Consider the following 23,759-nt stretch of genomic DNA (forward strand, 5'->3'; position numbering starts at 1 on the left):
TTGTGATAGTAGAAAAGAAAGAAGAGTTAACCACTGATTTACATAAACAATAGATATTTTCAAACCTGTTTTTCTTATGTTCTGGTTGAGATGTTCCCCTCATTAAACAGTAGGCGTACTCTGGTAGTTGTGCCATGTAGACGGCAGGTGTTACTTCAATGTACTACAGTCATGTCCGCAAAACACTACTGTGAATACTATAGTTTACTACAGTCATGTCTGCAAAAACACTACAGAAAATACTATATTATACTACAGTCATGTCCGCAAAACACTACAGTGAATACTATAGTTTACTACAGTCATGTCTGCAAAAACACTACAGAAAATACTATATTATACTACAGTCATGTCTGCAAAAACACTACAGAAAATACAATATTTTACTACAGTCATGTCTGCAAAAACACTATAGTGAATACTATACAGTAAATCTGCAAAAACACTACAGTAAAATGTGGGCGGGGACAGGTTCTGACGAGATGTTTGTCTCTTTTGTGTTTAGTGCCGACCAGGCCCTGGACAGGTTCGCCATGAAGAGGTTCTATGAAGACAAAGTACTTCCTGTGGGTCAGCCATCTCAGAAGAGGTCAGTTTCCCTTCTACTTCCTCTTTAACCCCACTATCATTTCCTGTTTCATGTCTCTTTATGAATTTGACCCCAGAGTGAAGTGAGATACTCGACCAATAGAGTTGGATTCAAGTTCATCTTACTCTCCAAACCACTCTCTTTGTCTTTCTTTCAATTGGTTGACATTTTCTATAGCGGCGACGGAGGCCTCCTTGTACTTTTGCATCCCAGTTTTATAGAGTTAAGGCAATATCTGATTCATCCGTAGACTGAAAGTCATAAGTGAATACGCATGATGTCATCTTCTGTTGTTGTCTTTGCAAAGGTCATAAGTAGAGATATCATGTCCAGTTTACACCAGTGGCATGCCAATCCGTCTGGTGACAAAACATTAACATTCTGAATTTTTTCTCTCTCCTGTTCTCCCTTGCTCTCTCCTGTTCACTCTCTCCTGTTCTCTCTCTCTCTCTCTCTCTCTCTCTCTCTCTCTCTCTCTCTCTCTCTCTCTCTCTCTCTCTCTCTCTCTCTCTCTCTCTCTCTGTCTCTCTGTCTCTCTCTCTCTCCTGTCTCTCCTCTCTCTCCTGTCTCTCCTCCAGGTATGTACAGTACTTCAGCGGTCTTCTTTCTGGACATATCAAGATCAACAACAAACCCCTGTTCCTTCACCACGTCATCATGCACGGCATCCCCAACTTTGAGTCCAAAGGAGGTGAGAGTTGACGCGCACACACAAACACACGTGCATACACATGCACGCATGCACACTTAATACACACACACACCTTGTTTTTACTCAATGTTCTGTGACGGCTTTTCAGGTTGTCGCCCTTTCCTCAAGATCTACCAGGCCATGCAGCCAGTCTACACATCTGGGATCTAGTAAGCACACACACACACAGTCTTGCGGAGCTAACTTTGTGGGGACATACAATTCAGTCCCATTCAAAATCATATCCCTAACCCTAACCCAAAAACCTCAAACCTAAACCTAACCCTAGCTCCTAACCCTAAAACTAACCATATCTCCTAACCCTAAACCTAATTCTAACCCTGACACTAATTCTAACCTTATCCCTAAACCCCCTAGAAATAGCATTTGACCTTGTGGGGACCAACAAAATGTCCCCAGTTGGTCAAATTTCTCTTGGTTTACTATTCTATTATAGTTAAACACATCCACACCCACCCCCACACACACACACACACACACACACACGTACACACGTACACACGTACACACGTACACACACACACACACACACACACACACACACACACACACACACACACACACACACACACACACACACACACACACACAGTAAATCCCCAGCCCGTCTCTAGTTCCCCAGTCTCTAGTTCCCCAGTCTCTAGTTCCCCAGCCCCAGTCTCTAGTTCTCCAGTCTCTAGTTCCCCAGTCTCTAGTTCCCTAGCCCCAGTCTCTAGTTCTCCAGTCTCTAGTTCCCCAGCCCCAGTATCTAGTTCCACAGTCTCTAGTTCCCCAGTCTCTAGTTCCACAGTCTCTAGTTCCCCAGTCTCTAGTTCCCCAGTCTCTAGTTCCCCAGTCTCTAGTTCCCCAGTCTCTAGTGTCCCAGTCTCTAGTTCCCCAGTCTCTAGTTCCCCAGTCTCTAGTTCCCCAGTCTCTAGTTTCCCAGTCTCTAGTTCTCCAGTCTCTAGTTCCCCAGCCCCAGTCTCTAGTTCCCCAGTCTCTAGTTCCCCAGCCCCAGTCTCTAGTTCCCCAGTCTCTAGTTCCCCAGCCCCAGTCTCTAGTTCCCCAGTCTCTAGTTTCCCAGTCTCTAGTTTCCCAGTCTCTAGTTCTCCAGTCTCTAGTTCCCCAGCCCCAGTCTCTAGTTCCCCAGCCCCAGTCTCTAGTTCCCCAGTCTCTAGTTCCCCAGCCCCAGTCTCTAGTTCCCCAGTCTCTAGTTCCCCAGTCTCTAGTTCCCCAGTCTCTAGTTCCCCAGTCTCTAGTTCCCCAGCCCCAGTCTCTAGTTCCCAAGTCTCTAGTTTCCCAGTCTCTAGTTCCCAGTCTCTAGTTTCCCAGTCTCTAGTTCCCCAGTCTCTAGTTTCCCAGTCTCTAGTTCCCCAGTCTCTAGTTCCCCAGTCTCTAGTTCCCCAGCCCCAGTCTCTAGTTTCCCAGTCTCTAGTTTCCCAGTCTCTAGTTCCCCAGTCTCTAGTTCCCCAGTCTCTAGTTCCCCAGTCTCTAGTTCCCCAGTCTCTAGTTCCCCAGTCTCTACTTCCGCAGTCTCTAGTTCCCCAGCCCCAGTCTCTAGTTCCCCAGTCTCTAGTTCCCCAGTCTCTAGTTTCCCAGTCTCTAGTTCCCCAGTCTCTAGTTCCACAGTCTCTAGTTCCCCAGTCTCTAGTTCCCCAGTCTCTAGTTCCCCAGTCTCTAGTTCCCCAGTCTCTAGTTTCCCAGTCTCTTGTGCCCCAGTCTCTAGTTCCCCAGTCTCTAGTTCCCCAGTCTCTAGTTCCCCAGCCCCAGTCTCTAGTTCTCCAGTCTCTAGTTCCCCAGCCCCAGTATCTAGTTCCCCAGTCTCTAGTTCCCCAGTCTCTAGTTCCCCAGTCTCTAGTTCCCCAGTCTCTAGTTTCCCAGTCTCTAGTTCCCCAGTCTCTAGTTCCCCAGCCCCAGTCTCTAGTTCCCCAGCCCCAGTCTCTAGTTCCCCAGCCCCAGTCTCTAGTTCCCCAGTCTCTAGTTCTCCAGTCTCTAGTTCCCCAGTCTCTAGTTCCCCAGTCTCTCGTTCCCCAGTCTCTAGTTCCCTAGTCTCTAGTTCCCCAGTCTCTAGTTCCCCAGTCTCTAGTTCTCCAGTCTCTAGTTCCCCAGTCTCTAGTTCCCCAGTCTCTCGTTCCCCAGTCTCTAGTTCCCCAGTCTCTAGTTCCCCAGTCTCTAGTTCCCCAGTCTTTAGTTCCCCAGTATCTAGTTCCCCAGTCTTTAGTTCCCCAGTATCTAGTTCCCCAGTCTCTAGTTCCCCAGTCTCTAGTTCCCCAGTCTCTTGTGCCCCAGTCTCTAGTTCCCCAGTCTCTAGTTCCCCAGTCTCTAGTTCCCCAGTCTCTAGTTCCCCAGTCTCTAGTTCCCCAGTCTCTAGTTCCACAGTCTCTAGTTCCCCAGTCTCTAGTTCCCCAGTCTCTAGTTCCACAGTCTCTAGTTCCCCAGTCTCTAGTTCCCCAGTCTCTAGTTCCACAGTCTATAGTTCCCCAGTCTCTAGTTCCCCAGTCTCTTGTGCCCCAGTATCTAGTTCCCCAGTCTCTAGTTCCACAGTCTCTAGTTCCCCAGTATCTAGTTTCCCAGTCTCTAGTTCCCCAGTCTTTAGTTCCCCAGTCTCTGTTCCCCAGTCTCTAGTTCCCCAGTCTCTAGTTCCCCAATCTCTAGTTCCCCAGTCTCTAGTTCCACAGTCTCTAGTTCCTCAGTCTCTAGTTCCCCAGTCTCTAGTTCCCCAGTCTCTAGTTTCCCAGTCTCTAGTTCCCCAGTCTCTAGTTCCCCAGTCTCTAGGTTCCCAGTCTCTAGTTCCCCAGCCCCAGTCTCTAGTTCCCCGGTCTCTAGTTCCTCAGTCTCTAGGTCCCCAGTCTCTAGTTCCCCAGTCTTTAGTTCCCCAGTATCTAGTTCCCCAGTCTCTAGTTCCCCAGTCTCTTGTGCCCCAGTATCTAGTTCCCCAGTCTCTAGTTCCCCAGTCTCTAGTTTCCCAGTCTCTAGTTCCCCAGTCTTTAGTTCCCCATTCTCTAGTTCCACAGTCTCTAGTTCCTCAGTCTCTAGTTCCCCAGTCTCTAGTTCCCCAGTCTCTAGTTCCCCAGTCTCTAGTTCCTCAGTCTTTAGTTCCCCAGTCTCTAGTTCCCCAGCCCCAGTCTCTAGTTCCCCAGTCTCTAGTTCCTCAGTCTCTAGTTCCCCAGTCTCTAGTTCCCCAGTCTCTAGTTCCCCAGTCTCTAGTTCCCCAGTCTCTAGTTCCCCAGTCTCTAGTTCCCCAGTCTTTAGTTCCCCATTCTCTTGTTTCCCAGTCTCTAGTTCCACAGTCTCTAGTTCCCCAGTCTCTAGTTCCCCAGTCTCTAGTTCCCCAGTCTTTAGTTCCCCAGTCTCTAGTTCCTCAGTATCTAGTTCCCCAGTCTCTAGTTCCCCAGTCTCTAGTTCCCCAGTCTCTAGTTCCCCAGTCTCTTGTGCCCCAGTATCTAGTTCCCCAGTCTCTAGTTCCCCAGTCTCTTGTGCCCCAGTCTCTAGTTCCCCAGTCTCTAGTTTCCCAGTCTCTAGTTCCCCAGTCTTTAGTTCCCCATTCTCTAGTTCCACAGTCTCTAGTTCCTCAGTCTCTAGTTCCCCAGTCTTTAGTTCCCCAGTCTCTAGTTCCCCAGCCCCAGTCTCTAGTTCCCCAGTCTCTAGTTCCCCAGTCTTTAGTTCCCCAGTCTCTAGTTCCCCAGTCTCTAGTTCCACAGTCTCTAGTTCCCCAGTCTCTAGTTCCCCAGTCTCTAGTTCCCCAGTCTCTAGTTCCACAGTCTCTAGTTCCCCAGTCTCTAGTTCCCCAGCCTCTAGTTCCACAGACTCTAGTTCCCCAGCCTCTAGTTCCAGTCTCTAGTTTCCCAGTCTCTAGTTCCACAGTCTCTAGTTCCCCAGCCCCAGTTTCTAGTTCCCCAGTCTTTAGTTACCCAGTCTCTAGTTCCCCAGTCTCTAGTTCCCCAGTCTCTAGTTCCCCAATCTCTAGTTCCCCAGTCTCTAGTTCCACAGTCTCTAGTTCCTCAGTCTCTAGTTCCCCAGTCTCTAGTTCCCCAGTCTCTGGTTTCCCAGTCTCTAGTTCCCCAGTCTCTAGTTCCACAGTCTCTAGGTTCCCAGTCTCTAGTTCCCCAGTCTCTAGTTCCCCAGTCTCTAGTTCCCCAGTCTCTAGTTCCACAGTCTCTAGTACCCCAGTCTCTAGTTCCCCAGTCTCTAGTTCCCCAGTCTCTAGTTCCCCAGTCTCTAGTTCCCCAGTCTCTCGTTCCCCAGTCTCTAGTTCAACAGTCTCTAGTTCCTCAGTCTCTAGTTCCCCAGTCTCTAGTTCCCCAGTCTCTAGTTCCACAGTCTCTAGTTCCTCAGTCTATAGTTCCCCAGTCTCTAGTTCCCCAGTCTCTAGTTCCCCAGCCCCAGTCTCTAGTTCCCCAGTCTCTAGTTCCTCAGTCTCTAGTTCCCCAGTCTCTAGTTCCCCAGTCTTTAGTTCCCCAGTATCTAGTTCCCCAGTCTCTAGTTCCCCAGTCTCCTGTGCCCCAGTCTCCTGTGCTTCAGTATCTAGTTCCCCAGTCTCTAGTTCCCATTCTCTTGTGCCCCAGTCTCTAGTTCCCCAGTCTCTAGTTTCCCAGTCTCTAGTTCCCCAGTCTTTAGTTCCCCATTCTCTAGTTCCACAGTCTCTAGTTCCTCAGTCTCTAGTTCCCCAGTCTCTAGTTCCCCAGTCTCTAGTTCCCCAGTCTCTAGTTCCTCAGTCTTTAGTTCCCCAGTCTCTAGTTCCCCAGCCCCAGTCTCTAGTTCCCCAGTCTCTAGTTCCTCAGTCTCTAGTTCCCCAGTCTTTAGTTCCCCAGTCTCTAGTTCCCCAGTCTCTAGTTCCCCAGTCTCTAGTTCCCCAGTCTTTAGTTCCCCAGTCTCTAGTTCCCCAGTCTCTAGTTCCACAGTCTCTAGTTCCCCAGTCTCTAGTTCCCCAGTCTCTAGTTCCCCAGTCTCTTGTGCCCCAGTCTCTAGTTCCCCAGTCTCTAGTTTCCCAGTCTCTAGTTCCCCAGTCTTTATTTCCCCATTCTCTAGTTCCACAGTCTCTAGTTCCTCAGTCTCTAGTTCCCCAATTTCTAGTTCCTCAGTCTTTAGTTCCCCAGTCTCTAGTTCCCCAGCCCCAGTCTCTAGTTCCCCAGTCTCTAGTTCCACAGTCTCTAGTTCCCCAGTCTCTAGTTCCCCAGCCTCTAGTTCTCCAGTCTCTCGTTCCCCAGTCTCTAGTTCCACAGTCTCTAGTTCCTCAGTCTCTAGTTCCCCAGTCTCTAGTTCCCCAGTCTCTAGTTTCCCAGTCTCTAGTTCCTCAGTCTATAGTTCCCCAGTCTCTAGTTCCCCAGTCTCTAGTTCCTCAGTCTTTAGTTCCCCAGTCTCTAGTTCCCCAGCCCCAGTCTCTAGTTCCCCAGTCTCTAGTTCCCCAGTCTTTAGTTCCCCAGTATCTAGTTCCCCAGTCTCTAGTTCCACAGTCTCCTGTGCCCCAGTATCTAGTTCCCCAGTCTCTACTTCCCCAGTCTCTTGTGCCCCAGTCTCTAGTTCCCCAGTCTCTAGTTTCCCAGTCTCTAGTTCCCCAGTCTTTAGTTCCCCATTCTCTAGTTCCACAGTCTCTAGTTCCTCAGTCTCTAGTTCCCCAGTCTCTAGTTCCCCAGTCTCTAGTTCCTCAGTCTTTAGTTCCCCAGTCTCTAGTTCCCCAGCCCCAGTCTCTAGTTCTCCAGTCTTTAGTTCCCCAGTCTCTAGTTCCTCAGTCTCTAGTTCCCCAGTCTCTAGTTCCCCAGTCTTTAGTTCCCCAGTATCTAGTTCCCCAGTCTCTAGTTCCCCAGTCTCTTGTGCCCCAGTATCTAGTTCCCCAGTCTCTAGTTCCCCAGTCTCTTGTGCCCCAGTCTCTAGTTCCCCAGTCTTTATTTCCCCATTCTCTAGTTCCACAGTCTCTAGTTCCTCAGTCTCTAGTTCCCCAGTCTCTAGTTCATCAGTCTTTAGTTCCCCAGTCTCTAGTTCCCCAGCCCCAGTCTCTAGTTCCCCAGTCTCTAGTTCCTCAGTCTCTAGTTCCCCAGTCTCTAGTTTCCCAGTCTCTAGTTCCCCAGTCTTTAGTTCCCCATTCTCTAGTTCCACAGTCTCTAGTTCCTCAGTCTCTAGTTCCCCAGTCTCTAGTTCCCCAGTCTCTAGTTCCCCAGTCTCTAGTTCCTCAGTCTTTAGTTCCCCAGTCTCTAGTTCCCCAGCCCCAGTCTCTAGTTCCCCAGTCTCTAGTTCCTCAGTCTCTAGTTCCCCAGTCTTTAGTTCCCCAGTCTCTAGTTCCCCAGTCTCTAGTTCCCCAGTCTCTAGTTCCCCAGTCTTTAGTTCCCCAGTCTCTAGTTCCCCAGTCTCTAGTTCCACAGTCTCTAGTTCCCCAGTCTCTAGTTCCCCAGTCTCTAGTTCCCCAGTCTCTTGTGCCCCAGTCTCTAGTTCCCCAGTCTCTAGTTTCCCAGTCTCTAGTTCCCCAGTCTTTATTTCCCCATTCTCTAGTTCCACAGTCTCTAGTTCCTCAGTCTCTAGTTCCCCAATTTCTAGTTCCTCAGTCTTTAGTTCCCCAGTCTCTAGTTCCCCAGCCCCAGTCTCTAGTTCCCCAGTCTCTAGTTCCACAGTCTCTAGTTCCCCAGTCTCTAGTTCCCCAGCCTCTAGTTCTCCAGTCTCTCGTTCCCCAGTCTCTAGTTCCACAGTCTCTAGTTCCTCAGTCTCTAGTTCCCCAGTCTCTAGTTCCCCAGTCTCTAGTTCCCCAGTCTCTAGTTCCTCAGTCTTTAGTTCCCCAGTCTCTAGTTCCCCAGCCCCAGTCTCTAGTTCCCCAGTCTCTAGTTCCCCAGTCTTTAGTTCCCCAGTATCTAGTTCCCCAGTCTCTAGTTCCACAGTCTCCTGTGCCCCAGTATCTAGTTCCCCAGTCTCTACTTCCCCAGTCTCTTGTGCCCCAGTCTCTAGTTCCCCAGTCTCTAGTTTCCCAGTCTCTAGTTCCCCAGTCTTTAGTTCCCCATTCTCTAGTTCCACAGTCTCTAGTTCCTCAGTCTCTAGTTCCCCAGTCTCTAGTTCCCCAGTCTCTAGTTCCTCAGTCTTTAGTTCCCCAGTCTCTAGTTCCCCAGCCCCAGTCTCTAGTTCTCCAGTCTTTAGTTCCCCAGTCTCTAGTTCCTCAGTCTCTAGTTCCCCAGTCTCTAGTTCCCCAGTCTTTAGTTCCCCAGTATCTAGTTCCCCAGTCTCTAGTTCCCCAGTCTCTTGTGCCCCAGTATCTAGTTCCCCAGTCTCTAGTTCCCCAGTCTCTTGTGCCCCAGTCTCTAGTTCCCCAGTCTTTATTTCCCCATTCTCTAGTTCCACAGTCTCTAGTTCCTCAGTCTCTAGTTCCCCAGTCTCTAGTTCATCAGTCTTTAGTTCCCCAGTCTCTAGTTCCCCAGCCCCAGTCTCTAGTTCCCCAGTCTCTAGTTCCTCAGTCTCTAGTTCCCCAGTCTCTAGTTCCCCAGTCTCTAGTTCCCCAGTCTCTAGTTCCCCAGTCATTAGTTCCCCAGTCTCTAGTTCCCCAGTCTCTAGTTCCACAGTCTCTAGTTCCCCAGTCTCTAGTTCCCCAGTCTCTAGTTCCCCAGTCTTTAGTTCCCCAGTCTCTAGTTCCCCAGTCTCTAGTTCCACAGTCTCTAGTTCCCCAGTCTCTAGTTCCCCAGTCTCTAGTTCCCCAGTCTCTAGTTCCACAGTCTCTAGTTCCCCAGTCTCTAGTTCCCCAGTCTCTAGTTCCCCAGTCTCTAGTTCCCCAGCCTCTAGTTCCACAGTCTCTAGTTCCCCAGCCTCTAGTTCCACAGTCTCTAGTTTCCCAGTCTCTAGTTCCACAGTCTCTAGTTCCCCAGCCCCAGTCTCTAGTTCCCCAGTCTCTAGTTCCCCAGTCTCTAGTTCCCCAGTCTTTAGTTCCCCAGTCTCTAGTTCCCCAGTCTCTAGTTCCACAGTCTCTAGTTCCCCAGTCTCTAGTTCCCCAGTCTCTAGTTCCCCAGTCTCTAGTTCCACAGTCTCTAGTTCCCCAGTCTCTAGTTCCCCAGTCTCTAGTTCCCCAGTCTCTAGTTCCCCAGCCTCTAGTTCCACAGTCTCTAGTTCCCCAGCCTCTAGTTCCACAGTCTCTAGTTTCCCAGTCTCTAGTTCCCCAGTCTCTAGTTCCCCAGTCTCTAGTTCCCCAGCCTCTAGTTCCCCTGTCTCTAGTTTCCCAGTCTCTAGTTCCACAGTCTCTAGTTCCCCATTGTCTCGTTCCCCTGTCTCTAGTTCCCCAGTCTCTAGTTCCCCATTCTCTCGTTCCCCAGTCTCTAGTTTCCCAGTCTCTAGTTCCCCAGTCTCTAGTTCCTCAGTCTCTAGTTCCCCAGTCTCTAGTTCCCCATTATCTCGTTCCCCAGTCTCTAGTTCCCCAGTCTCTAGTTCCCCAGTCTCTAATTCCTCAGTCTCTAGTTCCCCAGTCTCTAGTTCCCCATTATCTCGTTCCCCAGTCTCTAGTTCCCCAGTTTCTAGTTCCCCAGTCTTTAGTTCCCCAGTCTCTAGTTCCCCAGTCTCTAGTTCCACAGTCTCTAGTTCCCCAGTCTCTAGTTCCCCAGTCTCTAGTTCCCCAGTGTATAGTTCCACAGTCTCTAGTTCCCCAGTCTCTAGTTCCCCAGCCTCTAGTTCCACAGTCTCTAGTTCCCCAGTCTCTAGTTCCACAGTCTCTAGTTCCACAGTCTCTAGTTCCCCAGTCTCTAGTTCCCCATTATCTCGTTCCCCAGTCTCTAGTTCCCCAGTCTCTAGTTCCCCAGTCTCTAGTTCCTCAGTCTCTAGTTCCCCAGTCTCTAGTTCCCCATTATCACGTTCCCCAGTCTCTAGTTCCCCAGTTTCTAGTTCCCCAGTCTCTAGTTCCCCAGTCTCTAGTTCCCCAGTCTCTAGTTCCACAGTCTCTAGTTCCCCAGTCTCTAGTTCCCCAGTCTCTAGTTCCCCAGTGTATAGTTCCACAGTCTCTAGTTCCCCAGTCTCTAGTTCCCCAGCCTCTAGTTCCACAGTCTCTAGTTCCCCAGTCTCTAGTTCCACAGTCTCTAGTTCCCCAGCCCCAGTCTCTAGTTCCCCATTCTCTCGTTCCCCTGTCTCTAGTTCCCCAGTCTCTAGTTCCCCATTCTCTCGTTCCCCATTCTCTCGTTCCCCTGTCTCTCGTTCCCCAGTCTCTAGTTCCCCATTCTCTCGTTCCCCATTCTCTCGTTCCCCTGTCTCTCGTTCCCCAGTCTCTAGTTCCCCATTCTCTCGTTCCCCATTCTCTCGTTCCCCTGTCTCTCGTTCCCCAGTCTCTAGTTCCCCAGTCTCTAGTTCCCCATTCTCTCGTTCCCCTGTCTCTAGTTCCCCAGTCTCTCGTTCCCCAGTCTCTAGTTCCCCAGTCTCTAGTTCCACAGTCTCTAGTTTCCCAGTCTCTAGTTCCACAGTCTCTAGTTCCCCAATCTCTAGTTCTCCAGTCTCTAGTTCCACAGTCTCTAGTTTCCCAGTCTCTAGTTCTCCAGTCTCTAGTTCCCCAGCCCCAGTCTCTAGTTCCCCAGTCTCTAGTTCCTCAGTCTTTAGTTCCCCAGTCTCTAGTTCCCCAGCCCCATTCTCTAGTTCCCCAGTCTCTAGTTCCTCAGTCTCTAGTTCCCCAGTCTTTAGTTCCCCAGTCTCTAGTTCCCCAGTCTCTAGTTCCCCAGTCTCTAGTTCCCCAGTCTTTAGTTCCCCAGTCTCTAGTTCCCCAGTCTCTAGTTCCACAGTCTCTAGTTCCCCAGTCTCTAGTTCCCCAGTCTCTAGTTCCCCAGTCTCTTGTGCCCCAGTCTCTAGTTCCCCAGTCTCTAGTTTCCCAGTCTCTAGTTCCCCAGTCTTTATTTCCCCATTCTCTAGTTCCACAGTCTCTAGTTCCTCAGTCTCTAGTTCCCCAATTTCTAGTTCCTCAGTCTTTAGTTCCCCAGTCTCTAGTTCCCCAGCCCCAGTCTCTAGTTCCCCAGTCTCTAGTTCCACAGTCTCTAGTTCCCCAGTCTCTAGTTCCCCAGCCTCTAGTTCTCCAGTCTCTCGTTCCCCAGTCTCTAGTTCCACAGTCTCTAGTTCCTCAGTCTCTAGTTCCCCAGTCTCTAGTTCCCCAGCCTCTAGTTCCCCAGTCTCTAGTTCCTCAGTCTTTAGTTCCCCAGTCTCTAGTTCCCCAGCCCCAGTCTCTAGTTCCCCAGTCTCTAGTTCCCCAGTCTTTAGTTCCCCAGTATCTAGTTCCCCAGTCTCTAGTTCCACAGTCTCCTGTGCCCCAGTATCTAGTTCCCCAGTCTCTACTTCCCCAGTCTCTTGTGCCCCAGTCTCTAGTTCCCCAGTCTCTAGTTTCCCAGTCTCTAGTTCCCCAGTCTTTAGTTCCCCATTCTCTAGTTCCACAGTCTCTAGTTCCTCAGTCTCTAGTTCCCCAGTCTCTAGTTCCCCAGTCTCTAGTTCCTCAGTCTTTAGTTCCCCAGTCTCTAGTTCCCCAGCCCCAGTCTCTAGTTCTCCAGTCTTTAGTTCCCCAGTCTCTAGTTCCTCAGTCTCTAGTTCCCCAGTCTCTAGTTCCCCAGTCTTTAGTTCCCCAGTATCTAGTTCCCCAGTCTCTAGTTCCCCAGTCTCTTGTGCCCCAGTATCTAGTTCCCCAGTCTCTAGTTCCCCAGTCTCTTGTGCCCCAGTCTCTAGTTCCCCAGTCTTTATTTCCCCATTCTCTAGTTCCACAGTCTCTAGTTCCTCAGTCTCTAGTTCCCCAGTCTCTAGTCCATCAGTCTTTAGTTCCCCAGTCTCTAGTTCCCCAGCCCCAGTCTCTAGTTCCCCAGTCTCTAGTTCCTCAGTCTCTAGTTCCCCAGTCTCTAGTTCCCCAGTCTCTAGTTCCCCAGTCATTAGTTCCCCAGTCTCTAGTTCCCCAGTCTCTAGTTCCACAGTCTCTAGTTCCCCAGTCTCTAGTTCCCCAGTCTCTAGTTCCCCAGTCTTTAGTTCCCCAGTCTCTAGTTCCCCAGTCTCTAGTTCCACAGTCTTTAGTTCCCCAGTCTCTAGTTCCCCAGCCCCAGTCTCTAGTTCCCCAGTCTCTAGTTCCACAGTCTCTAGTTCCCCAGTCTCTAGTTCCCCAGCCTCTAGTTCTCCAGTCTCTCGTTCCCCAGTCTCTAGTTCCACAGTCTCTAGTTCCTCAGTCTCTAGTTCCACAGTCTCTAGTTTCCCAGTCTCTAGTTCCACAGTCTCTAGTTCCCCAATCTCTAGTTCTCCAGTCTCTAGTTCCACAGTCTCTAGTTTCCCAGTCTCTAGTTCTCCAGTCTCTAGTTCCCCAGCCCCAGTCTCTAGTTCCCCAGTCTCTAGTTCCTCAGTCTTTAGTTCCCCAGTCTCTAGTTCCCCAGCCCCATTCTCTAGTTCCCCAGTCTCTAGTTCCTCAGTCTCTAGTTCCCCAGTCTTTAGTTCCCCAGTCTCTAGTTCCCCAGTCTCTAGTTCCCCAGTCTCTAGTTCCCCAGTCTTTAGTTCCCCAGTCTCTAGTTCCCCAGTCTCTAGTTCCCCAGTCTCTAGTTCCCCAGTCTCTTGTGCCCCAGTCTCTAGTTCCCCAGTCTCTAGTTTCCCAGTCTCTAGTTCCCCAGTCTTTATTTCCCCATTCTCTAGTTCCACAGTCTCTAGTTCCTCAGTCTCTAGTTCCCCAATTTCTAGTTCCTCAGTCTTTAGTTCCCCAGTCTCTAGTTCCCCAGCCCCAGTCTCTAGTTCCCCAGTCTCTAGTTCCACAGTCTCTAGTTCCCCAGTCTCTAGTTCCCCAGCCTCTAGTTCTCCAGTCTCTCGTTCCCCAGTCTCTAGTTCCACAGTCTCTAGTTCCTCAGTCTCTAGTTCCCCAGTCTCTAGTTCCCCAGCCTCTAGTTCCCCAGTCTCTAGTTCCTCAGTCTTTAGTTCCCCAGTCTCTAGTTCCCCAGCCCCAGTCTCTAGTTCCCCAGTCTCTAGTTCCCCAGTCTTTAGTTCCCCAGTATCTAGTTCCCCAGTCTCTAGTTCCACAGTCTCCTGTGCCCCAGTATCTAGTTCCCCAGTCTCTACTTCCCCAGTCTCTTGTGCCCCAGTCTCTAGTTCCCCAGTCTCTAGTTTCCCAGTCTCTAGTTCCCCAGTCTTTAGTTCCCCATTCTCTAGTTCCACAGTCTCTAGTTCCTCAGTCTCTAGTTCCCCAGTCTCTAGTTCCCCAGTCTCTAGTTCCTCAGTCTTTAGTTCCCCAGTCTCTAGTTCCCCAGCCCCAGTCTCTAGTTCTCCAGTCTTTAGTTCCCCAGTCTCTAGTTCCTCAGTCTCTAGTTCCCCAGTCTCTAGTTCCCCAGTCTTTAGTTCCCCAGTATCTAGTTCCCCAGTCTCTAGTTCCCCAGTCTCTTGTGCCCCAGTATCTAGTTCCCCAGTCTCTAGTTCCCCAGTCTCTTGTGCCCCAGTCTCTAGTTCCCCAGTCTTTATTTCCCCATTCTCTAGTTCCACAGTCTCTAGTTCCTCAGTCTCTAGTTCCCCAGTCTCTAGTCCATCAGTCTTTAGTTCCCCAGTCTCTAGTTCCCCAGCCCCAGTCTCTAGTTCCCCAGTCTCTAGTTCCTCAGTCTCTAGTTCCCCAGTCTCTAGTTCCCCAGTCTCTAGTTCCCCAGTCTCTAGTTCCCCAGTCATTAGTTCCCCAGTCTCTAGTTCCCCAGTCTCTAGTTCCACAGTCTCTAGTTCCCCAGTCTCTAGTTCCCCAGTCTCTAGTTCCCCAGTCTTTAGTTCCCCAGTCTCTAGTTCCCCAGTCTCTAGTTCCACAGTCTCTAGTTCCCCAGTCTCTAGTTCCCCAGTCTCTAGTTCCCCAGTCTCTAGTTCCACAGTCTCTAGTTCCCCAGTCTCTAGTTCCCCAGTCTCTAGTTCCCCAGTCTCTAGTTCCCCAGCCTCTAGTTCCACAGTCTCTAGTTCCCCAGCCTCTAGTTCCACAGTCTCTAGTTTCCCAGTCTCTAGTTCCACAGTCTCTAGTTCCCCAGCCCCAGTCTCTAGTTCCCCAGTCTCTAGTTCCCCAGTCTCTAGTTCCCCAGTCTTTAGTTCCCCAGTCTCTAGTTCCCCAGTCTCTAGTTCCACAGTCTCTAGTTCCCCAGTCTCTAGTTCCCCAGTCTCTAGTTCCCCAGTCTCTAGTTCCACAGTCTCTAGTTCCCCAGTCTCTAGTTCCCCAGTCTCTAGTTCCCCAGTCTCTAGTTCCCCAGCCTCTAGTTCCACAGTCTCTAGTTCCCCAGCCTCTAGTTCCACAGTCTCTAGTTTCCCAGTCTCTAGTTCCCCAGTCTCTAGTTCCCCAGTCTCTAGTTCCCCAGCCTCTAGTTCCCCTGTCTCTAGTTTCCCAGTCTCTAGTTCCACAGTCTCTAGTTCCCCATTGTCTCGTTCCCCAGTCTCTAGTTCCACAGTCTCTAGTTCCCCATTCTCTCGTTCCCCATTCTCTCGTTCCCCAGTCTCTAGTTTCCCAGTCTCTAGTTCCCCAGTCTCTAGTTCCCCAATTTCTAGTTCCTCAGTCTTTAGTTCCCCAGTCTCTAGTTCCCCAGCCCCAGTCTCTAGTTCCCCAGTCTCTAGTTCCACAGTCTCTAGTTCCCCAGTCTCTAGTTCCCCAGCCTCTAGTTCTCCAGTCTCTCGTTCCCCAGTCTCTAGTTCCACAGTCTCTAGTTCCTCAGTCTCTAGTTCCCCAGTCTCTAGTTCCCCAGTCTCTAGTTCCCCAGTCTCTAGTTCCTCAGTCTTTAGTTCCCCAGTCTCTAGTTCCCCAGCCCCAGTCTCTAGTTCCCCAGTCTCTAGTTCCCCAGTCTTTAGTTCCCCAGTATCTAGTTCCCCAGTCTCTAGTTCCACAGTCTCCTGTGCCCCAGTATCTAGTTCCCCAGTCTCTACTTCCCCAGTCTCTTGTGCCCCAGTCTCTAGTTCCCCAGTCTCTAGTTTCCCAGTCTCTAGTTCCCCAGTCTTTAGTTCCCCATTCTCTAGTTCCACAGTCTCTAGTTCCTCAGTCTCTAGTTCCCCAGTCTCTAGTTCCCCAGTCTCTAGTTCCTCAGTCTTTAGTTCCCCAGTCTCTAGTTCCCCAGCCCCAGTCTCTAGTTCTCCAGTCTTTAGTTCCCCAGTCTCTAGTTCCTCAGTCTCTAGTTCCCCAGTCTCTAGTTCCCCAGTCTTTAGTTCCCCAGTATCTAGTTCCCCAGTCTCTAGTTCCCCAGTCTCTTGTGCCCCAGTATCTAGTTCCCCAGTCTCTAGTTCCCCAGTCTCTTGTGCCCCAGTCTCTAGTTCCCCAGTCTTTATTTCCCCATTCTCTAGTTCCACAGTCTCTAGTTCCTCAGTCTCTAGTTCCCCAGTCTCTAGTCCATCAGTCTTTAGTTCCCCAGTCTCTAGTTCCCCAGCCCCAGTCTCTAGTTCCCCAGTCTCTAGTTCCTCAGTCTCTAGTTCCCCAGTCTCTAGTTCCCCAGTCTCTAGTTCCCCAGTCTCTAGTTCCCCAGTCATTAGTTCCCCAGTCTCTAGTTCCCCAGTCTCTAGTTCCACAGTCTCTAGTTCCCCAGTCTCTAGTTCCCCAGTCTCTAGTTCCCCAGTCTTTAGTTCCCCAGTCTCTAGTTCCCCAGTCTCTAGTTCCACAGTCTCTAGTTCCCCAGTCTCTAGTTCCCCAGTCTCTAGTTCCCCAGTCTCTAGTTCCACAGTCTCTAGTTCCCCAGTCTCTAGTTCCCCAGTCTCTAGTTCCCCAGTCTCTAGTTCCCCAGCCTCTAGTTCCACAGTCTCTAGTTCCCCAGCCTCTAGTTCCACAGTCTCTAGTTTCCCAGTCTCTAGTTCCACAGTCTCTAGTTCCCCAGCCCCAGTCTCTAGTTCCCCAGTCTCTAGTTCCCCAGTCTCTAGTTCCCCAGTCTTTAGTTCCCCAGTCTCTAGTTCCCCAGTCTCTAGTTCCACAGTCTCTAGTTCCCCAGTCTCTAGTTCCCCAGTCTCTAGTTCCCCAGTCTCTAGTTCCACAGTCTCTAGTTCCCCAGTCTCTAGTTCCCCAGTCTCTAGTTCCCCAGTCTCTAGTTCCCCAGCCTCTAGTTCCACAGTCTCTAGTTCCCCAGCCTCTAGTTCCACAGTCTCTAGTTTCCCAGTCTCTAGTTCCCCAGTCTCTAGTTCCCCAGTCTCTAGTTCCCCAGCCTCTAGTTCCCCTGTCTCTAGTTTCCCAGTCTCTAGTTCCACAGTCTCTAGTTCCCCATTGTCTCGTTCCCCAGTCTCTAGTTCCACAGTCTCTAGTTCCCCATTCTCTCGTTCCCCATTCTCTCGTTCCCCAGTCTCTAGTTTCCCAGTCTCTAGTTCCCCAGTCTCTAGTTCCCCATTCTCTCGTTCCCCAGTCTCTAGTTCCCCAGTCTATAGTTTCCCAGTCTCTAGTTCCCCAGTCTCTAGTTCCCCATTCTCTCGTTCCCCAGTCTCTAGTTTCCCAGTCTCTAGTTCCCCAGTCTCTAGTTCCTCAGTCTCTAGTTCCCCAGTCTCTAGTTCCCCATTATCTCGTTCCCCAGTCTCTAGTTCCCCAGTCTCTAGTTCCCCAGTCTCTAGTTCCTCAGTCTCTAGTTCCCCAGTCTCTAGTTCCCCATTATCTCGTTCCCCAGTCTCTAGTTCCCCAGTTTCTAGTTCCCCAGTCTTTAGTTCCCCAGTCTCTAGTTCCCCAGTCTCTAGTTCCACAGTCTCTAGTTCCCCAGTCTCTAGTTCCCCAGTCTCTAGTTCCCCAGTGTATAGTTCCACAGTCTCTAGTTCCCCAGTCTCTAGTTCCCCAGCCTCTAGTTCCACAGTCTCTAGTTCCCCAGTCTCTAGTTCCACAGTCTCTAGTTCCACAGTCTCTAGTTCCCCAGTCTCTAGTTCCCCATTATCTCGTTCCCCAGTCTCTAGTTCCCCAGTCTCTAGTTCCCCAGTCTCTAGTTCCTCAGTCTCTAGTTCCCCAGTCTCTAGTTCCCCATTATCACGTTCCCCAGTCTCTAGTTCCCCAGTTTCTAGTTCCCCAGTCTCTAGTTCCCCAGTCTCTAGTTCCCCAGTCTCTAGTTCCACAGTCTCTAGTTCCCCAGTCTCTAGTTCCCCAGTCTCTAGTTCCCCAGTGTATAGTTCCACAGTCTCTAGTTCCCCAGTCTCTAGTTCCCCAGCCTCTAGTTCCACAGTCTCTAGTTCCCCAGTCTCTAGTTCCACAGTCTCTAGTTCCCCAGCCCCAGTCTCTAGTTCCCCATTCTCTCGTTCCCCTGTCTCTAGTTCCCCAGTCTCTAGTTCCCCATTCTCTCGTTCCCCATTCTCTCGTTCCCCTGTCTCTCGTTCCCCAGTCTCTAGTTCCCCATTCTCTCGTTCCCCATTCTCTCGTTCCCCTGTCTCTCGTTCCCCAGTCTCTAGTTCCCCATTCTCTCGTTCCCCATTCTCTCGTTCCCCTGTCTCTCGTTCCCCAGTCTCTAGTTCCCCAGTCTCTAGTTCCCCATTCTCTCGTTCCCCTGTCTCTAGTTCCCCAGTCTCTCGTTCCCCAGTCTCTAGTTCCCCATTCTCTCGTTCCCCATTCTCTCGTTCCCCAGTCTCTAGTTCCACAGTCTCTAGTTCCCCATTCTCTCGTTCCCCTGTCTCTAGTTCCCCATTCTCTCGTTCCCCATTCTCTCGTTCCCCAGTCTCTCGTTCCCCATTCTCTCGTTCCCCAGTCTCTAGTTCCCCAGTCTCTAGTTCCCCAGTCTCTAGTTCCTCAGTCTCTAGTTCCCCAGTCTCTAGTTCCACAGTCTCTAGTTCCCCAGTCTCTAGTTCCCCAGTCTCTAGTTCCCCAGTCTCTAGTTCCCCAGTCTCTAGTTCCACAGTCTCTAGTTCCCCAGTCTCTAGTTCCCCAGCCTCTAGTTCCACAGTCTCTAGTTCCCCAGCCTCTAGTTCCACAGTCTCTAGTTTCCCAGTCTCTAGTTCCACAGTCTCTAGTTCCCCAGTCTCTAGTTCCCCAGCCCCAGTCTCTAGTTCCCCAGTCTCTAGTTCCACAGTCTCTAGTTCCCCAGTCTCTAGTTCCCCAGTCTCTAGTTCCCCAGCCCCAGTCTTTAGTTCCCCAGTCTCTAGTTCCACAGTCTCTAGTTTCCCAGTCTCTAGTTCCACAGTCTCTAGTTCCCCAGCCCCAGTCTTTAGTTCCCCAGTCTCTAGTTCCACAGTCTCTAGTTTCCCAGTCTCTAGTTCCCCAGTCTCTAGTTCCACAGTCTCTAGTTCCCCAGTCTCTAGTTCCCCAGTCTCTAGTTCCACAGTCTCTAGTTCCCCAATCTCTAGTTCTCCAGTCTCTAGTTCCCCAGTCTCTAGTTCCCCAGTCTCTAGTTCCACAGTCTCTAGTTCCCCAGTCTCTAGTTCCCCAGTCTCTAGTTCCACAGTCTCTCGTTCCCCAATCTCTAGTTCCCCAGTCTCTAGTTCCCCAGTCTCTAGTTCTCCAGTCTCTAGTTCCCCAGTCTTTAGTTCCCCAGTCTCTAGTTCCACAGTCTCTAGTTTCCCAGTCTCTAGTTCCCCAATCTCTAGTTCTCCAGTCTCTAGTTCCCCAGTCTCTAGTTTCCCAGTCTCTAGTTCCCCAGTCTCTAGTTTCCCAGTCTCTAGTTCCCCAGTCTCTAGTTCCCCAGTCTCTAGTTCCCCATTCTCTAGTTCCCCAGTCTCTAGTTCCCCAGCCCCAGTCTCTAGTTCCCCAGTCTCTAGTTCCACAGACTCTAGTTCCCCAGTCTCTAGTTTCCCAGTCTCTAGTTCCCCAGTCTCTAGTTCCCCAGTCTCTAGTTCCCCATTCTCTAGTTCCCCAGTCTCTAGTTCCCCAGCCCCAGTCTCTAGTTCCCCAGTCTCTAGTTCCCCAGTCTCTAGTTCCCCAGTCTCTAGTTCCCCAGTCTCTAGTTCCCCAGTCTCTAGTTCCCCAGTCTCTAGTTCCACAGTCTCTAGTTCCCCAGCCCCAGTCTTTAGTTCCCCAGTCTCTAGTTCCACAGTCTCTAGTTCCCCAGTCTCTAGTTCCACAGTCTCTAGTTCCCCAATCTCTAGTTCTCCAGTCTCTAGTTCCACAGTCTCTAGTTCCCCAGCCCCAGTCTTTAGTTCCCCAGTCTCTAGTTCCACAGTCTCTAGTTTCCCAGTCTCTAGTTCCACAGTCTCTAGTTCCCCAATCTCTAGTTCTCCAGTCTCTAGTTCCACAGTCTCTAGTTTCCCAGTCTCTAGTTCTCCAGTCTCTAGTTCCCCAGCCCCAGTCTCTAGTTCCACAGTCTCTAGTTCCCCAGTCTCTAGTTTCCCAGTCTCTAGTTCCCCAGTCTCTAGTTTCCCAGTCTCTAGTTCCCCAGTCTCTAGTTTCCCAGTCTCTAGTTCCTCAGTCTCTAGTTTCCCAGTCTCTAGTTCCTCAGTCTCTAGTTCCCCAGTCTCTAGTTCCCCAGTCTCTAGTTCCCCAGTCTCTAGTTCCCCAGTCTTTTGTGCCCCATTCTCTCGTTCCCCAGTCTCTAGTTCCCCAGTCTCTAGTTCCCCAGTCTTTTGTGCCCCATTCTCTCGTTCCCCAGCCCCAGGCTCTTGTTCCCCAGCCTCAGATGTTCCAGCCTGGTGTTACGATCAGTAGTAGTGTTATTAGTAACTGGAGGAGCCAGTGAAGTAAGTAGACAGGGATGTGTGTGTACACCCCAGGGCCTTGCTGAAGGACCCCTACAGCTTCCCAGGCCCGGGCAGGTAGTGATGGATTATACAGCTTTAAGCAGTTGTTTGAGCACACAGGAGGGCATGCCCACAGATGGCAGGACAAATCATGGCACCCCAGGTGGTACCAATAACGTGGTCTCCTCCACTTTCCTTCCTTCCTTCCTTCCTTCCTTCCTTCCTTCCTTCCTTCCTTCCTTCCTTCCTTCCTTCCTTCCTTCCTTCCTTCCTTCCTTCCTTCCTTCCGTCCTTCCTTCCTTCCTTCCTTCCTTCCTTCCTTCCTTCCGTCCGTCCTTCCTTCCTTCCTTCCTTCCTTCCTTCCTTCCTTCCTTCCTTCCGTCCTTCCGTCCTTCCTTGTCTTTGCATTGCTAAAACTTTTATTTCCCTGTATCTCCATGTACAGTATGTATGTATATGCATCTCACTGTCTTACCAATCAAGTCTCCATAATATCCATATATCCATCTAAATCTTGTGTGTGTGTGTGTGTGTGCGCGCACTCATATGTGCATACCCAGTATGTGTGTACCTGTATTTGTACTAAAGCTGTGTGTTTAATCACTAACCTGGATCTCTATATTCCCCAGGGTGCTCCGCTCCCCCCTCAAGGCTCCATCTCTCTCCCTCCCTCCGTCTCTCCCTCATCCCCCTCTCTGACATGCACTCTATTACCTAGTATTCCTTTGGTCCCTGGCTCACATTGAGACATGCATGTAGGTACACATTACCCTCAGCCAGAGCATTGCCCTCAGCCAGAATATTACCCTCAGCCAGACCATTACCCTCAGCCAGAACATTATCATCAGCCAGAACATTACCCTCAGCCAGACCATTACCCTCAACCAGAACATAGTGGTCAAGTGCACCATCTCACTGTCTTACCAATCAAGTCTTCATAATAGTTAATCATCTACTTCACTGATCATACGTCTAGCTAACCGGTGTGTGTAAAAGAGGTGTGCGTCTGTGTTTGGTGTCGGGTGGTGTTGCATTCAAAACAGTAACCCGTGCTCTCTCTCTGTGTGTGTGTGTGTGTTTACAGCGTGATGATATCAATGTGGTTTGATGTATAGCGGTGGTGTGTTCAAGCGAGTACAACATGTGTTGTGTTTCTGTGTTTGGTGTGGAGTGGTGATTTGTTTTATGTGTTGGTTTATAGCGTGATGGTATGGTGTGTTCACAATGCTCTGTGTGTGTTTCCAGTAATGTCCAGGGAGACAGCCAGACCAGTGTCTGCATCACCATTGAGCCTGGCCTGCTGCTGAAGGGGGACATTCTGGTAAGAACCATCAGCTCATCCCTGAGTGACATGGAGAAGTATGGCATGTACTGTACATAGCCTTTGGGAGTGTGTAGTATAGTAAAGTATTATGCCCCCTCAAAATGAGGAGATAGTGGATTGACTTCTGTCGTTAAGAGGGAATGCAATTTAATTTAGCAACTTTTGAGTCCAAATACATTGTGTCCAAATACAGTATGTTTATCCTTAAGACTTTAATAGTCCCCATTAATAAAACAGCAGGGCAGTAAAAACTAGAGGACAGTTGGCATGTGCCCTATACCTCAGTTTAACTACCCTCATTAGCACACGATATGCAGGCTATAAGCTAGCATGTCAGAATGACGTCCTCTTCAAGAGCATGCTGGACATATTAGAGTTTTTATTAGAGTTTTAAGACAAGAAGAAGACGAATACTTTATTGTCCATTCTCCACGGTCTTCAGCACGGACACAGAGACGTATAGCTTCAGCTGGCTAGTCTATCAGCCACTGATTGATTTGCGTGTACAATGGTGACATCATTTCTGCCAAGGCAATTTAAAAGCAGTTCTTACCCGAAGGCAATACCGTTTGGCCCCAAACAGACACTGTAGCAGCAGGCCTGTAGCTACATATGAAAACACTGAGGCCGGACCTCTCTCAAAAAATATATAATAATGAAGAAAGATATATACAGTACCAGTCAAAAGTTTGGACACACCTACTCATTCCAGGGTTTTCCTTTATTTTTACTATTTTCTACATTGTAGAATAATAGTGAAGACATCAAACATAAAACAAATCAAATTACATTTTATGTTTGAGATTCTTCAAATAGCCACCCTTTGCCTTGATGACAGCTTTTTTTTCAGAACTCAGTCAAGGACTCAACTTACTGTTGACAGTTAGAATAGGAATTTCGGTGCAATTTCAGAACTTGGTTGCAATAGTTTTCATCTTGTCATATGTCACTGACAGTTACTCAATTAGCCTCCCACTGTGCAAAAACGGGTTGAATGAACGTTGTTTTACGTCATTTCAACAACAACTAAATCAATGTGATGACGTTGAATAATTGTGGAAAACTGATTGGGTTTGCGTAAAGTCATCAACATAAGGGAATATCATTTTTTTTTTTTTTTAATTTCTAAATCCAATGACATGGTGAACTCGACCAAATGTAAATCAAAACTAGATGTTGAACTGATGTCTGTGCCCAGTGGGCCATGTCAGTTAAAAATGTTACGTTGGTAAAGTAGCCTAGTTAGTCTAGCCAGCTATCTAAACTTGTAATAATCATGGACGAATTACCAACCGGGCACGCAGGGCACGTGCCCAGGGGCCCTGACCTCCAGGGGGCCCTGACCTCCAGGGGGCCCTGACCTCCAGGGGCCCTGACCTCCAGGGGGCCCCCATTGATTTTGTTAGTCACTCTCACTCAGATATCATATTAACATGGTATAGGTCATGGCGAAATGTGTCGGATTTGCAGGAAATGTGCTTTTAAAATGGCAAAAATGTCTCCCCAATCCCATGACAAAATGTGTAGAATTACAGGAAAACTGTAAAACTGCAACAACAACAAAAAAAAAAAAGTTATGTAAAGCAAAACATATTTGTTTACCTTTTGTTGATAAAATACTTTTTCTGCCAACACATCCCTCTGTATGTATTGAATTCTAGTTTTTAATCCCGGTGCTGAGTTAATGTGTAGCGGCTAATTGCATAGCTAATAGGCTATGTGTTTGTAGACCCGACTGAATAAAGCTTGTTGCTTGTTTTAGCTGTTTTCCAAATAGCATTTTAGAGTTTTCTTTTAATTGTATAGAAATGCAGTGAATGAGCGTCAACTTCCCCCTCCCCCAATAATATAACATTGTCTTTAAAAACTGTTCCGCTCTACTTCTTGACTTTCATTTAGCTGTAGTCACAGGGGAGGATTTCAAGCATTTTGTTTTCTGTTTACAACATATAAACGCTGTCAACATGTTTTTTTTTTGCCTTTATAATCTAGCATATTTGATATTGAAGGACATTCTGAATCAGTTTGTCATTGTGTGTTTTTCTTCTGCTTTTCCTCAAACTAGGCTAGCATTGTACCCCCCCCCCCCCCCCCCCCCCCCCCCCCCCAGAACCCCAGTGGGAGGAATACATAACCCATGAAGCCACACACCAGCCGCAGGCCGTTTGACCCAGTTTCCTCTCATTCCTCATCTAGAGTTGTTTGTTTTGCTTCTGTCTCTGCAAATAAAATCCTGCTCTTTTTTTAGTTCCTTCAACCCAATGGCTTTAATCCCAGCTGAGGAAGGCTGGTCCATGGAAGTGAACCATTTCCGTCATGTGCTGAGGACATTTAACCAGACTGAACGCTGTGCTCATCATTGTTTCACTTCACCAAGGTTGAGCGCAGCGTTCAGCTTGGTTTAACCAGTCTAGACCTGTGTGACGTTTACACCAAAGCAACATATTATGCCATAGCGAACAGAGGCTGTCTGCAGCCAACAATGTCTGAAAATAAGTTAATGAATCATTGACATGCATTAGGGCATGCAACGGAAAGGGTTTTTAAATGTTTTGCAACTGAAAATGGGTGTTTCTGTTTAGACTAGCCCTGCTGTTTCCATTTGCTGCCTAATGAACCTGACCCATATCCTATCAGGGTTATGGAGCTAAATGAAC

General features: G+C 49.4%; 1 protein-coding gene across 1 annotated transcript in view; it reads left to right on the forward strand.

Annotated features, from left to right (window-relative positions):
- The first annotated feature begins 513 nt into the window (after positions 1-513).
- The window catches only part of LOC311120219 (tensin-1-like), a 92,250-nt gene continuing 69,004 nt past the window's right edge, over positions 514-23,759 (forward strand). Inside the window, exons 1-4 of the mRNA XM_084194831.1 lie at positions 514-589; positions 1,168-1,280; positions 1,390-1,450; positions 21,024-21,099. Coding sequence (XP_084050957.1) covers positions 534-589; positions 1,168-1,280; positions 1,390-1,450; positions 21,024-21,099 — 306 coding nt within the window. The 5' untranslated portion in view covers positions 514-533. The remainder of the gene's footprint in view (positions 590-1,167; positions 1,281-1,389; positions 1,451-21,023; positions 21,100-23,759) is intronic.

Source organism: Coregonus lavaretus (assembly GCF_964263955.1).
Source record: "Coregonus lavaretus genome assembly, contig: HAP1_SCAFFOLD_1681, whole genome shotgun sequence".
In the NCBI taxonomy this organism is placed as follows: Eukaryota; Metazoa; Chordata; class Actinopteri; order Salmoniformes; family Salmonidae; genus Coregonus; species Coregonus lavaretus.